General features: G+C 42.5%; 1 protein-coding gene across 6 annotated transcripts in view; it reads right to left on the reverse strand.

Annotated features, from left to right (window-relative positions):
• UNC13B (unc-13 homolog B) overlaps positions 1 to 15035 on the reverse strand; it is a 359613-nt gene that overhangs the window by 265978 nt on the left and 78600 nt on the right. For 5 of the 6 annotated variants that reach the window (XM_045020545.1, XM_045020550.1, XM_045020549.1 and 2 more), the window contains exons 6-7: positions 7241 to 7314; positions 4081 to 4138 (exon numbers count right to left, since the gene is read on the reverse strand). The exons of the other annotated variant lie outside the window; for it this stretch is intronic. In XM_045020545.1, the coding sequence (XP_044876480.1) occupies positions 4081 to 4138; positions 7241 to 7314 (132 nt within the window). The remainder of the gene's footprint in view (positions 1 to 4080; positions 4139 to 7240; positions 7315 to 15035) is intronic. 6 annotated transcript variants of the gene reach the window in all.

The following is a 15035-nucleotide window of genomic DNA, read 5'->3' on the forward strand; positions in this document are numbered from 1 at the left end:
TGGTGAGGACTACTTACATATTTAGGTAAATCAGGTAGCCTGATTTTCAGAGATATTGAGCACTCACAGCCCCCACTGAAGGCAATAGACAAAGAGTAGATAAGGGTGTGCTATAAAGAATTTACTGGGAGTTCAAAAAGATTTAATAGATTGGCCACTTACTGTATACATTTACATTGCCACATTTCTAATGGCTCCATTTTCATGCCCAGGGTCAAATCAAATTAACCACTCATGCAAGATCTATTGTTTAATACTTTGGAGACTGTTAACAGATCTGTTTCCTCCTAGGTTTTCCATCTGGCTGGAAGGCTACAAAATGCCACTGTTCCAAGAAAGAATAGTTACATAGCATGTGCAATGTTTGACAAGTTTATTTTTCTCTTTAAACAAGATGAAAATAGATTTGTGATCTGACATCAGGCCTTCACGTTACATGTTTCATAAATAAGATTGCTGTCAAGCAAGATTGAGGCTACTAGCAAGGAGTCTAGAAATGACAATTGTAGTTTTAATTTTTACAACCCTGATTTACATAAAATGAAAGCTTTATACACTGCAGACGATGCTTGTCACGGGAGCTTTAAGATTTAAAAATGCTGTGCTGTGGAAACAGGTGCAGCTATCTGATACATGAAAATTCCTCCTGATTCACCCACACATCATGAGATTTGGAAAAGATCATTCACATGAGCCTTTCACAACTGCTGAGAATCTTCTGTATTGCTACTGCAGGCAGCCACGAAAGTCATTTTAATGATCTGGAAGAACATTTATTCCTCAGCCACTTGACATTGGTACAGCTTTTCTTTGATCCTTTGAAGTTTGGAGCCTGGTAGCTAAGTCATCCCAACTTAAATATTTTAGTTTTTTTCAATTCAGTTTGTTGGTTTTAAATTTTACAGGCTAATTGTCCTTTTCTGTATGTGGATCCATTTTAAGGATTATTTTCCTGCTTTAATACCTACAGTATTTGTTTAATTTTTAAAGCTGCACTTGGAATTATTTTAGATACCACTGTTGGGATGCTCGATACATTCTCTGGTAGGGCTTTCAGCTAGAACTGACCAGGAAAACCTGAATGTTTTAACTGGCTAAACGTTCAAAATCTCTGAAGATATTACAGACAAAATGATTAAACCACACACAGATACTTCTCCTGTCCAAAAAAAGGTAAACAGTAATTAACCTTTACTAATGTTAACAGCTTTGTAGCGATCCCATAATCAGCCTATTGGATAAACAACCTGTAGAATAATACCCTAGTCTTATAGGATTTTAACAGAGGATAGCAGACGGGTTTGAATTACAGAGCATGAATTTTATTATGTTGCTTCTGTAACCCACATGATACTGCAGCATTTCACTTTATTGCTCCAGGGAAGGAGACTAGGATCTTAGCTAGATATTCTAAGTATCTGCACATGTGCAGAGAGCAGAGCAGGGCAACTCATCTAGAGGGTCCCAGAAACTTCCAGAACAGGGTGCGGCAGTTACCGGACATGCTCTGTAACTGTTTTGATGCTGTATTATATAAAGTTTTCACTGTGGACAATCCACCTGGCAGGCGCCACCCAAGTCACCCTCGGAGTGCTGAGGTAACCAAAGTGCAATGGGGGCGGAGGGAAGGTTATAAATACAGGCATTAAAAACAGCTCTATGGACTGAGTGACCGATCAAAGCAAGACCAAAAGATGTGTCTGCTGCGTGGGCTGGGTCCCAATCTCTGTACTACTCTGGGTATGGGTTAGTGCTCTTCCAGTTTTATTTACCAGGCTGGTAGGGGAGCATTTGTTACCCCTAGAGCAGTGGTTCCCGAACTTTAACAACCTGTGAACCCCTTTCACTAAAATGTCAAGTCTCACAAACCCCTCCTAAAAATGAATATTTCCAGGGATTTTCTCTTTTACCTGAGTACAAATTATAAAAGCAGTGATCTTGGAAATATAACATTTGTTTTTAATGGCATGTTTATTCACACTATTATTTATCATTACAGAATTATTACATTATGAAAACAGCAACTCTTCCAAGATCTCACTTTCGTAGCTTGTATCACTTTGAATAAGCCTGTTTCATCAAGGAGTATCAGTTTTGAAACAGCATGAAGGTATTTAAGAAGCCTACTCAAAGTTCCTCCTACAAAAGCATTCACGTCTTGAGTAGTCCAGTCAAACAACACATGTTACGAAGCTTAATCTTGTTCTTCATAATTTTTAAAACAGTGCTAGGTGCCTATTTAATTTTAAAAACAGCAAAAAATATCCACCTTCCTTTCCATTTCTTATAAGGAGTCTTGAAATTTAAATCTCCTCGGTGTGACATATATGCTTGCTTTGATCTGCACAGCTATTGGAAGTCCAAGGGACAGCTCTGTCCACCATTAGGGAATTTTTTTCCGAGAACCCGCTGTAACATTTCACAAACCCCAGTTTGGGAACCCTAGCCTGTGGAACTTCCATTGAGCTATCAGCTAACTGCTCTAACTGGAACTGTATCTCACTTAGAGGGAGAGGCTGGAGCAGCACTTCGTGAGTTGAAGGTTTGTGAATTCTTGCCTGACTTAGCTGGGCTTCTGGAGAGATGATGCCCTATAACGAGCTCCAGGAAATGGATATTCTATATGCTGATCCCAACCCCTGCACCACTCTGGATACAGACTACAGACTTCTTGGAAGGACTGAGACCTGCCATTTCTCAAGCTCTGCAGAGTCCAGGTGACACACACTACATACTACATTCATGCCAGAAAGGCTGAAAAATGACCTCTGAAAAAAGATCAGAGGGGACATGCTGTGTTGAAGTATAGAGAACATTATGCTGAAACCTTATATTTGAATGTTTGTAACAGAAGCAAAAGGTGTAAGTCTGTACAAGGGACACCAGAAGTTTAAACAAAAACTATTTGACAGTAAAATTGATTCATAGTATTTCCAAACACTACTTACAATATTTTATACTATTTAAAATGTGTTGTGTGCACTGTCTGATTTACTGAGAAAGCGTATAGTGCTCTCCCTTTGAAATTGACTGGGGTCTAATACCATCCATTTATCAGGGGTTTACATACAATAGCCCTGAGGTTTAACGCTGTGTAATGCTTTTTGAAAAGTCCTGAAAAGACTAAACTCTGACCTGTACTTCACCAAAGAGTTACGCTGAGGACGAAGGGGAGTGTATAGTTATAAAGAATATTGCCTGAGCATTCCCTCCCATCCCTGTTACACTTCCAAAAGCAGTCAAGCCATTAAAGGATGTATCAACTTTGCTTTCACCTTACAATAGCATTAGATATCCCCTCCCTGCTGAAAACTAAAAATATAATTTTGCAAAACAATCAGTATACAACATGTGCTAAACTCTTTCCCCATTCACATTTTCATAAGTACCAAAAAGGAAACAGATCCAAAATAGTGAGTTAAAGCAGAAACAACTAACATTAATGAATATTTTTTTCAGCTCACTGTTTTAAAGAATATGCTGAGAATAAATGCAATATTAGGAATAATACACAAAATGTTGCTACATTTTAACAGGTACACTGACATGATTTCAGCCTCCAAATATTCTCCTTCTCAAAAAAATATACCATTAAAAAGAATCATAAGACTACCATATAATACTCTTTAAAATCATGTTAATGATCTGACAGGGAAAAAAAAAACCTCAGAGTGAAGACAAATATATTCCATCCAACTCTCCCATTATCCATAGTTCTTACAGAGATCCGAACATTTTGGATGATCTCATAAACCTTATGTGCCTACTACATAGGTAAAACAAGAATAGGTTAAAGGCAGAGTTTCAGATTTCACTATTAAACTTGTACGGTTAAGATCACTCACAGGGTTCTTTATGGCAGACGCCTATATTTAGAGAATTCTTCCTGACCTATAAAAATGGCTAGTTTGACATCAGACCTAGATGTAACCTTCTGCAAGGCAGGCTTCCATTGTCTAACTGCAGTTCTAACTAGAGAACTTTGCCCAGATATACCAGCCTATGTTAAACTAATGCCCTTTCACCCTATGGTTATTTAAGAGAACATAGTGTTGAGAGAGAAAATAAAGTCATACTTACAACACTGGGAGGCAGCAGTGGGCAATGGTTTCTTCTGGACTTCTTCTGAAAATGAATACTAAGGGAAGACAAAAGAGAGAGCGCAGACAGATAACAGATTGAAAGCAACCTTATGAAACAGGATTTCCAGAACGTAACAAGCTTACGCTCTGAGAGTATACTGGTGTGAGGGGTGGGTCCTGGGGAGGGAAGGTGTTAAAGTGCAAAATATTTTCCTTAGTACCCAAATACAGAACATGCTCCCAGAAAAGTAAAAACTGGCACTATCCCATGCCAAAATATCTGTTGATGGCTGCACACAAGGCTTGGGTAAAGTCTTATCTACTTTAAAAGCTCAAGACAAAAAATTTCAGACTTGGGGACCTCAAATTAGGCACCTAAATCCATATTTAGTCACTTAAAACATAAATGTCTAACTTTCAGAGCTGCTGAGCAGTGATTTCAATGGAATGTGCGAGCGCTCAGGAGCCTGAGAATACAGCAATTTCTATATTAGATGCCTAAATCTGAATTTGAGGTACTCACGTTTGAATGCTGTGGCAGTGCTGGATGTGGGAACTGGGAAAGAGCTAGACAATGTGCTCATTAGTAGTGCAATACCCAGAACACTCTTTCAGCAGAGTCTGGAAACATCCAACAACATGACGGATTTTACATCTTATTTAATACTACACTGGAGTACACAGAGATTCCATTTAACCAATTTTGGCTTACCCCAAAAAGGTCTGCTACAGCATTAAAAGTGCTCCCTGGAGATATGTTTATGATATTATTTTGGTCGCCTCCTCCCACCATGGACCAATAATTCAAAAATAATCCAGTGTCTGTCTGAGGCGAGAGACAGAAGATAAGTAGAATAATTTCTAATCCTATTAGGCAAAATGTCAAGAACACAACCCTCACCAGCCAAGAGCTGGGGAAAAGGGCTCCAAAGTCAGTGGAAGCTGCAAGTTTTGAAATACTGGTTCGTCAATCAATGCCTTACACTGACCACCAGCGGGGCTATTTCACAATAAATGAGGAAGTAAACACAGGGACGTACTTTCCACTGACTAGCAAGAAGCTCAATAGGTAAGCACAGCGAGAAAGAAAGGCTGAATGAGCAGACAAGGCATCTAAAAGAACTGGGGATTGCATCACAATCCATGCAAACTTCTTCATCTACCGAGAATTTGATGAATCACTAGACGGCACCTATGTTCCACTGCGTGTCTGGCACTAGAATTCCCCTGCTAAAACTCAGCTTTAATCCCAGGAGGAGAGATGCATTGCAGCAGAATTACTGAAAAGTTGTACGTTCACATGACTTGCTTTTCACTAGGTTCACAGATACCAAGAAGCCCTAGAGCTATTATTGGAAATGCTCCCTGAAGCCAGAAAAAGCTACACACAAGCTATTTTTCATCCACTTAAAAGCAGCTGAGAGACTAGGTTAAACAGTTCAAGACAAGAGACTTAACTTCTGCCTGAGTATTCTCAATCTCCACAATGAATCCACTAACATATTTAACAGAGGAAGGCTAAGTTAAGGGTACAATAAATTTCCCCCAAACTATAGCTATCACCAACAGGACATTTTAGCAATACTCTCTTGGGAAACATGTATTACACTTTAGGTTAACACTATTTACACCTGCCCTTGTTGGAGTTAACAAGTTCTATAAAGGCAAGAAATTAACTCCATCAACCAGATGAATATCACCTTCAATAAGACAAGTGTCCTTGGTGTATAATTTGCATAAAGAGCTAAGAAACTGAAGTGTTCCTTTTTTGGTTCTAGATAAAAACGAACATAGCCGGGGGCAGCACTGCTCTCCTAACTGCCTCATCCTGCTGTCTAGCAGAACCAAAGTTTTACACTTCTTTTGAATCTAAGTATCATTCAAAAATCAATTTCTCCTCAATTTTCACATGCTGCAGCCTCTCTTAGAGCATGGCTATACTTGCAGATGTAGAGCGCTGAGAGTTAAACCAGCCCTCGGAGAGCGCAGTAGGGCAAGCGCTGCAGTGTATTCACACTGTCAGACTCAAGTGACTGGTGGGGCCACATTAGCAGCTCTTGCAACGCCACAGAGAGCAGTGCATTGTGGTGGCTATCCAGCATGCAGGTGGCTGCAACGTGCTTTTCAAATGAGGGAGGCGGGGTGGAGTGTGACAGGGAGTGTGTTGTGTGTATGGGGGAAGAGACTGAGTTTTTGGGGAGCTGAGAGCATGTCAGCATGCTGTCTTAAGTTCAGACAGCAGCAGACTTCCTCCCCCACAACAGCAGCATTCCACACTAATGGCTTGCTTTCAGGGGCGGCTCTAGGAATTTGGCCGCCCCAAGCAGGGCGGCATGCCGCAGGGGGCGTGCTGCCGGTCCCGCAGCTCCGGGGGACCTCTTGCAGACGCGCCTGCGGAGGGTGCGCTGGGAGGGCAGCAGGCGGCTCCGGCGGACTTTCCGCAGTCATGCCTGCGGGAGGTCCGCTGGTCCCGCGGCTCCGGTGGACCTCCCGCAGGCATGACTGCGAAAGGTCCGCCGGAGCCGCCTGCCGCCCTGCCGGCAAAATGCCACCCCAAAAGCGCACTTGGCGCGTTGGGGTCTGGAGCCGGCCCTGCTTGCTTTGTCCTGGAGCAGATAAGCAGCCGCTGGCAGAAACAGAGCTTTGAAAGCGCATATCCACATTTCTACAGCCGATTCCAAAACAATGACAAGAGTGGCCACTTGACTTAAGGAGATTATGGGACGTTTCCGGAGGCTAATCAAAGCGCAGTAATGCAACAGCATGTTCACACTGACACTGGGGCATTTCAGCCAAGGCGCAGCAAGCGTTATGCTTCTCGCGGAGATGGATTACCAGGAGCGCTCCAGCTGCAGAGTCCAGGTGCTCTAAGTGCCTTGCCAGTGTGGACAGGTCATGAGTTAGGGCGCCTGGGGCTGCTTTAATGCGCTCTAACTTGCAAGTGTAGCCAAGCCCTTACTCTAGCTGCCATTAACACTGGACACAAGGGAATGTGAACAGCTCAGTGAAAAACTTGTGAATGAAGGAAAACTGTAGTAATGACCTCAGCTTAACTGTCATGGAAATTCTGCATAGCACTACAGTACACTCTGGAGTATTTTGGATCAGAATCCTACTGTAATTACAGTGTTCGCCTGTTTCAAGTGAGGTTTACTCACCTCACCACGATCTCCCAAAGAGTTTATCTGTTCTAGTTTTTTGGTCCAATATCTGGCTTCCTCCTCAGGGATATCTATAGCGACAGCAAAGGCATCAGTCATTCACACCAAATTAGTTGTCCACGTTATTTTTTTAAATAAATTTATATTTAAACAGGAACACTTAAAACAGTGATGACATTCCAAGAAAACAGGATTTTTTTTAAAGCACATCAAAGACAGCCTTCATTTTGAAATTCACTGAAATGTCCTCTATTAGCATCAAATGTAAAATAAGTTTTAAATAGTAATTTAGTTCCAGATCTTTGTATGAAAACATTCTAGTTTATCGCTACCTAGCCAAACACAAAACACGCACAAAGCAGAAAAGAAGGACGCAAAATCTGACTGTTTATACTATTATAATAAATATGAGTCACTAAAAAAAATCATGAACCAGCTACACACCTGGAAACACAATATGATGTGGTCAAAGGCCTCTTCTCCCAAGTTCTCTCCCCTTAACCCCAGAAGAACAATGCCCCTAACTACCCTTCCAGAGAGCACATTTTCATTGATGGCACATCAGGGTGTACGTAAGCATCTACAAGCTAATAAAATCACCCCAGTTTTCCTTTGCAGGCCATAAACTGGCTGTTCTGTGGCAATCGATGTTACCTGAATGAATTATGCTCAAGTGACAGTGTGTTGTTCTGTGCCGTGAAGGTTTAACTTTATGGTAAACTAAAAACACTGCTTCCTCTTCTAGAGGCTGAACTGTCCAGTTACACAATTAACATGCTTGTGCGTGTCAGCTAGATGTTTGCAGCTGACAGTTTAGTACCTCTGGCTTGGGTAACTATTTTCTATTTCAAAATTTAAAACAATAAAAAAACATTACATAATGGAGTGTGGAATTCTGTCATTTTCAGTGAGGGTCATCTTTTTGAGGAGGGGACTGTCACTCGCGCTTGGGAGATGAACTAGTGCAGATATACCCCGCATTGGGGCAGGCAGAGTGTGCGCTCTGAGGACCACAATTTCACAGAAGGATGCTCAAGTTACACATGTACAAGCTGCGAATCTAGACGGTACCAAGGAACGGCAGTGAGCTGCAACAGCAGCAACGGGGACTGCTGCCGCTGAACTCAAAGCATCCCCGTAAGAGAATTATTGAGGTCACTTCAGAAACGTCAGCAGGATGCAGAACAGAATCCAAGAAGGAGAAGCCGTGGAGGAACACAATATTAAAGGAAACGCACTGTTCAGAGTGAAATCTCACCCGAGCCCTCTCCCAGAATACTTAACAAAAGGATAACACTTCTAAAAAATGAGGTTTTAGAAAAACAGGGATCATTTTTGCACAACATTTTAAAAAAAAAAATCACAAATTCAAAGAGTAGCATTTAGCTTTGGTGTCTGCTTTCTAATGGCCCTTCGTTCTTATTTCAAAGTAGGGAATATTCTCCTGGGGAATTTGAGGGGAGGGGGAAGTACCAGAGTCCATCCTAGATAACAGAGGCACTGCTCCAGTTGCTAGTCCCCACCATTACACACCTGCAATTAAATGACAACTTCTAAAGCACAGAAACAAGAAGGATAATTACTAATATTTATAATGCTTATAACTTTACATTTTCAGGGATGTCGTTACAAAACAAGAGATGTTTCCAGTGGTGGAATTCCTTTTTTTCTGTGGCTTGGACCTTCATCAATCCATAGGCAGCTTCAAGGATGTATTAGGAAATACCATAAACAAAAATGGAACAGAATCAGCAGCAGTCTGAAATGAATCTTTGACCAAAAGCAGCTAGCACGTTCACTCTAACTCCTGAAGGAAATATTTAGTGTTAGACTGAGGTTTTATTGCATTACAATAGGAAGTGACAAAAGTTCAGTTCGTTGCCACAGCCTTTATAAATGTGACAATCTGCAAGGCTAAAGGATGACATCTATAAAGTGAATATCCCCAAGAAATTAAAAAAGCGAGGCTCAAGCCTTTCTGAAAACATCTTGAGAAATAAAAGCCCTGTACTGGGACCAGGATAGTTTTGTCCAACACAGTGAAGTCTTTTCCAAGGCCTATGGGACACTTTAGAAGTAGACAGTTCCCTAGACCAGTGTTTCTCAAAGTGGGGGTCCCTAGACCATTGTAGGGGTGTCAGATGGCAGGCTGGTGGCTGGGCACCCAGCTGTGAAGGCAGCGCCACTCACCAGCAGCATCAGAGAAGTAAGAGTGGCAAAACTGTCTGAAAATACCATGCCACCCTTACTTCTCTGCAGCAGGTGGCAGGGGGCGCAGCCTTCACAGCCTCTGACTAGCAGAGCCACTCCCCGCTCTGCCTTCAGAGCAGGGCGCTCCATGAGAACAAGGCCATTTTGATTGGGTCACTTCCCTAAGCAAGGCCCTTGTTTTCATAGAATGTGGCCTACCACTTCTATAGCGTATGAATGTGGCCCCCCCCCAAAACCCTAAAACCGAACCACATTCCAAAACTCCTTCCTGTAAACCACCCTTCCACTAACTAGGAGACAATGCAGGCAGAAGCCCAGCAGCAGAGTGGGGGCTATCCAGTTTATTGCACTGAGTGTAGCATGTATGATTACCAGCCCTGTGGGCGGGTGGCGTATGTGTGCAGTCGGTGCAAGGAGCTCCTGGCCCTCAGAGACCATGTACGGACTTTGGAGGCCAGGGTGGCAGAACTGGAGGAGCTAAGAGAGGCAGAGAGGTATGTTGATGAGGCTTTCCGGGACACTGTAGAAGTGTCCCACCTCCGCTCAGACAGCCCCTGTGCTGTTGAGGAGGAAGAACGGCCCAGGGAAGCAGAGCAGTCAATGGGAGCAGAGGGAAACCTTCCCGTAGTTGGGACCCTCCTTCCAGATGGTGCTGGGGTTGCCTCTCGCACTGAGGTTGCCTCTCCGGGGGGGAGGGAACTCCAGTTTCTAGGAAAAGGCAGGTGTTAGTAATGGGAGATTCGATTATTAGAAATGTAGATAGCTGGGTCTGTGATGACCGGGAGAACCGTATGGTGACTTGCCTGCCTGGTGCGAAGGTTGCGGATCTCTCGAGGCATCTAGATAGACTTATGTGTAGTGCTGGGGAGGAGCCGGTGGTCGTGGTACATGTAGGTACCAATGACATAGGGAAGGGTAGGAGAGATGTCCTGGAAGCCAAATTTAGGCTGCTAGGGAAGAGACTGAAATCCAGGACCTCTATGGTGGCATTTTCAGAAATGCTCCCAGTTCCACGCGCAGGGCCAGGTAGGCAGGCAGAGCTTCAGAGTCTCAATGCGTGGATGAGACGATGGTGTAGAGAGGAGGGGTTCACGTTCATTAGGAACTGGGGAAACTTTTGGGATGGGAGGAGCCTATACAGGAGAGATGGGATCCACCTAAACCAAAGTGGAACCAGACTGCTGGCACTAAACATTAAAAAGGTTGTAGAGCAGTTTTTAAACTAGGAGATGGGGGAAAGCCGACTGCTGCAGAGGAGCGTGTGGATCGGACACAGACTTCTCTTAGGGGAGAGTCTGATGATAGAGAATCTCCAGGTTATAGTCAGGAGCAGAGGACGGAAGAGGATAATGTAAGGGCCGGATCAGATGATAAACAGTCACATAAAAAAGAATCTGGCACATCAGAAAAAGGCAGGCTAATAAACAGGGACAAGTTTTTAAAGTGCTTGTACACAAATGCCAGAAGTCTAAATAATAAGATGGGTGAACTAGAGTGCCTTGTGATAAAGGAGGATATAGATATAATAGGCATCACAGAAACCTGGTGGACTGAGAGCAACCAATGGGACACAATCATTCCGGGGTACAAAATATATCGGAAGGACAGAACAGGTCGTGCAGGGGGAGGAGTGGCACTATATTGTGAAAGAAAGTGCAGATTCAAATGAAGTAAAAATCTTAAGCGAATCCACATGTTCCATAGAGTCTCTATGGATAGAAATTTCATGCTCTAGTAAAAATATAACATTAGGGATCTATTATCGACCACCTGACCAGGACAGTAATAGTGATGATGAAATGCTAAGGGAAATTAGAGAGGCTATCAAAATTAAGAACCCAATAATAGTAGGGGATTTCAATTATCCCCATATTGACTGGGAACATTTCACTTCAGGACGAAATGCAGAGATAAAATTTCTCGATACTTTAAATGACTGCTTCATGGAGCAGCTGGTACGGGAACCCACAAGGGGAGAGGCGACTCTAGATTTAATCCTGAGTGGAGCGCAGGAGCTGGTCCAAGAGGTAACTGTAGCAGGACCGCTTGGAAATAGTGACCATAATACAATAGCATTCAACATCCCTGTGGTGGGAAGAACACCTCAACTGCCCAACACTGTGGAATTTAATTTCAAAAGGGGGAACTATACAAAAATGAGGGGGTTAGTTAGACAAAAGTTAAAAGGTACAGTGACTAAAGTGAAATCCCTGCAAGTTGCGTGGGCCCTTTTTAAAGACACCATAATAGAGGCCCAACTTCAATGTATACCCCAAATTAAGAAACACAGTAAAAGAACTAAAAAAGAGCCACCGTGGCTTAACAATCATGTAAAAGAAGCAGTGAGAGATAAAAAGACTTCCTTTAAAAAGTGGAAGTCAAATCCTAATGAGGCAAATAGAAAGGAGCACAAACACTGCCAACTTAAGTAAAAGAGTGTAATAAGACAAGCCAAAGAGGAGTTTGAAGAACGGCTAGCCAAAAACTCCAAAGGTAATAACAAAATGTTTTTAAGTACATGAGAAGCAGGAAGCCTGCTAAACAACCAGTGGGGCCCCTTGACGATCAAAATACAAAAGGAGCGCTTAAAGACGATAAAGTCATTGCGGAGAAACTAAATGGATTCTTTGCTTCAGTCTTCACGGCTGAGGATGTTAGGGAGATTCCCAAACCTGCGCTGGCTTTTGTAGGTGACAAATCTGAGGAACTGTCACAGACTGAAGTGTCACTAGAGGAGGTTTTGGAATTAATTGATAAACTCAACATTAACAAGTCACCGGGACCAGATGGCATTCACCCAAGAGTTCTGAAAGAACTCAAATGTGAAGTTGCGGAACTATTAACTAAGGTTTGTAACCTGTCCTTTAAATCGGCTTCGGTACCCAATGACTGGAAGTTAGCTAATGTAACACCAATATTTAAAAAGGGCTCTAGGGGTGATCCCGGCAATTACAGACCGGTAAGTCTAACGTCGGTACCGAGCAAATTAGTTGAAACAATAGTAAAGAATAAAATTGTCAGACACATAGAAAAACAAACTCTTGAGCAATAGTCAACATGGTTTCTGTAAAGGGAAATCGGGTCTTACGAATCTATTAGAGTTCTTTGAAGGGGTCAAACATGTGGACAAGGGGGATCCGGTGAACATAGTGTACTTAGATTTCCAGAAAGCCTTTGACAAGGTCCCTCACCAAAGGCTCTTACGTAAATTAAGCTGTCATGGGATAAAAGGGAAGGTCCTTTCATGGATTGAGAACTGGTTAAAAGACAGGGAACAAAGGGTAGGAATTAATGGTAAATTCTCAGAATGGAGAGGGGTAACTAGTGGTGTTCCCCAAGGGTCAGTCCTAGGACCAATCCTATTCAACTTATTCATAAATGATCTGGAGAAAGGGGTAAACAGTGAGGTGGCAAAGTTTGCAGATGATACTAAACTACTCAAGATAGTTAAGACCAAAGCAGATTGTGAAGAACTTCAAAAAGATCTCACAAAACTAAGTGACTGGGCAACAAAATGGCAAATGAAATTTAATGTGGATAAATGTAAAGTAACGCACATTGGAAAAAATAACCCCAACTATACATACAACATGATGGGGGCTAATTTAGCTACAATGAGTCAGGAAAAAGATCTTGGCGTCATCGTGGCTAGTTCTCTGAAGATGTCCACGCAGTGTGCAGAGGCGGTCAAAAAAGCAAACAGGATGTTAGGAATCATTAAAAAGGGGATAGAGAATAAGACTGAGAATATATTATTCCCCTTATATAAATCCATGGTACGCCCACATCTCGAATACTGTGTACAGATGTGGTCTCCTCACCTCAAAAAAGATATTCTAGCACTAGAAAAGGTTCAGAAAAGGGCAACTAAAATGATTAAGGGTTTAGAGAGGGTCCCATACGAGGAAAGATTAAAGAGGCTAGGACTCTTCAGCTTGGAAAAGAGGAAACTAAGGGGGGATATGATAGAGGTATATAAAATCATGAGTGATGTTGAGAAAGTGGATAAGGAAAAGTTATTTACTTAGTCCCATAATACAAGAAGTAGGGGTCACCAAATGAAATTAATAGGCAGCAGGTTTAAAACAAATAAAAGGAAATTCTTCTTCACGCAGCACACAGTCAACTTGTGGAACACCTTACCTGAGGAGGTTGTGAAGGCTAGGACTATAACAGTGTTTAAAAGGGGACTGGATAAATTCATGGTGGCTAAGTCCATAAATGGCTATTAGCTAGGATGGGTAAGAATGGTGTCCCTAGCCTCTGTTCATCAGAGGATGGAGATGGATGGCAGGCAAGAGATCACTTGATCATTGCCTGTTAGGTTCACTCCCTCTGGGGCACCTGGCATTGGCCACTGTCGGTAGACAGATACTGGGCTAGATGGACCTTAGGTCTGACCCGGTATAGCCGTTCTTATGTTCTTATATGACTGTTGGATGTTGCCAAGGACTAAAGATGAGAGTCCCTGACTTAAGCAATGACCTAACACCACAGCACCTGAAAAGTCTCACTTAGCCTTGAATCTCACTCTTTGGGGCTGTAAATCTCACTCTTAAGGACAGCGAACCCTTGGAATCTCTGTAAGCCATGAGCTATTGCTAGACAACTACAGCAATAGGCTAGCAGACCAACCCACAGACATTAGACGCCTGGAAGGAAAGAATAAAAGGACAACAACAAAAGAGCAGAGTGTCTGTTTGAACAGACGGAAGCACAGAACTTTTGCTTCATCTACATGGTAAACAAACTGAAGTACAGAAACTATTAGCAGCTGGACCATGACCAAAAGTTTGTATCCAGGATGTAGGGCAATGAACCCTAAAAGCCATCTCAAGATGGCAGAGGTGAAAGCCAAGGAGAATACCTTAAGTCTAGCAGCAAGAAAAAAAAACACATCTTTTGCTTGTTAAAGAAGTGTTCCTTCTGGGGTTCTGCAAAGTCTTCAAGAAAAAACACTTCCATAACACCGAATGGGTGACCCAGACACAATACAGAGAACAGAGTCATATTCCTTCGGTGCAAACGTGCATTGTCTGCCTAAAGTAACTAATGGGGAATAAAGAAGAAATAATAGAAAAGGAAGAAAGTGCATCGTCCAACAAAAGTAGAGCACACTCCACCTTCTATTTTTGGAAAGCTGCTAACTAAGGGTTTTGCTCAAATTTAACACATTGTACTTAAGCAAGCAAATATGCTCTCACACACACCCCACTCCATTCTTATCCCTTTTATTGTATTTGGGAGATCTTCACCTGGGGAACAAAATGAGATGCACATTCCCAGGAGATATTTAGGAATACTGTCTCTTCTCAAAGCCATTATATTCTCTGCTCCCACAAGGGGAGATCTCTCCCCCACCCCCGCCTTCCATCCCTTGCTATTTTTGCCTTTTCAGCCATTTTCAGTATCTCCTGTGGCAAGTCTAACTACCTTGACAGGGAAAACCTAAGCTCAGAAAAACAGTAGTGCTCTTTACTCTGATAGGCAGAGGGTTAGTCAGGAAACAGAAACCTTGAAACCACTAAAGTTGATGCTCAAAAATCTTGCAGTTTCACAGAAAGTTCATGTTTCAAATTTG

Source organism: Mauremys mutica, chromosome 6 (genome assembly GCF_020497125.1).
Source record: "Mauremys mutica isolate MM-2020 ecotype Southern chromosome 6, ASM2049712v1, whole genome shotgun sequence".
Lineage (NCBI taxonomy): Eukaryota > Metazoa > Chordata > Testudines > Geoemydidae > Mauremys > Mauremys mutica.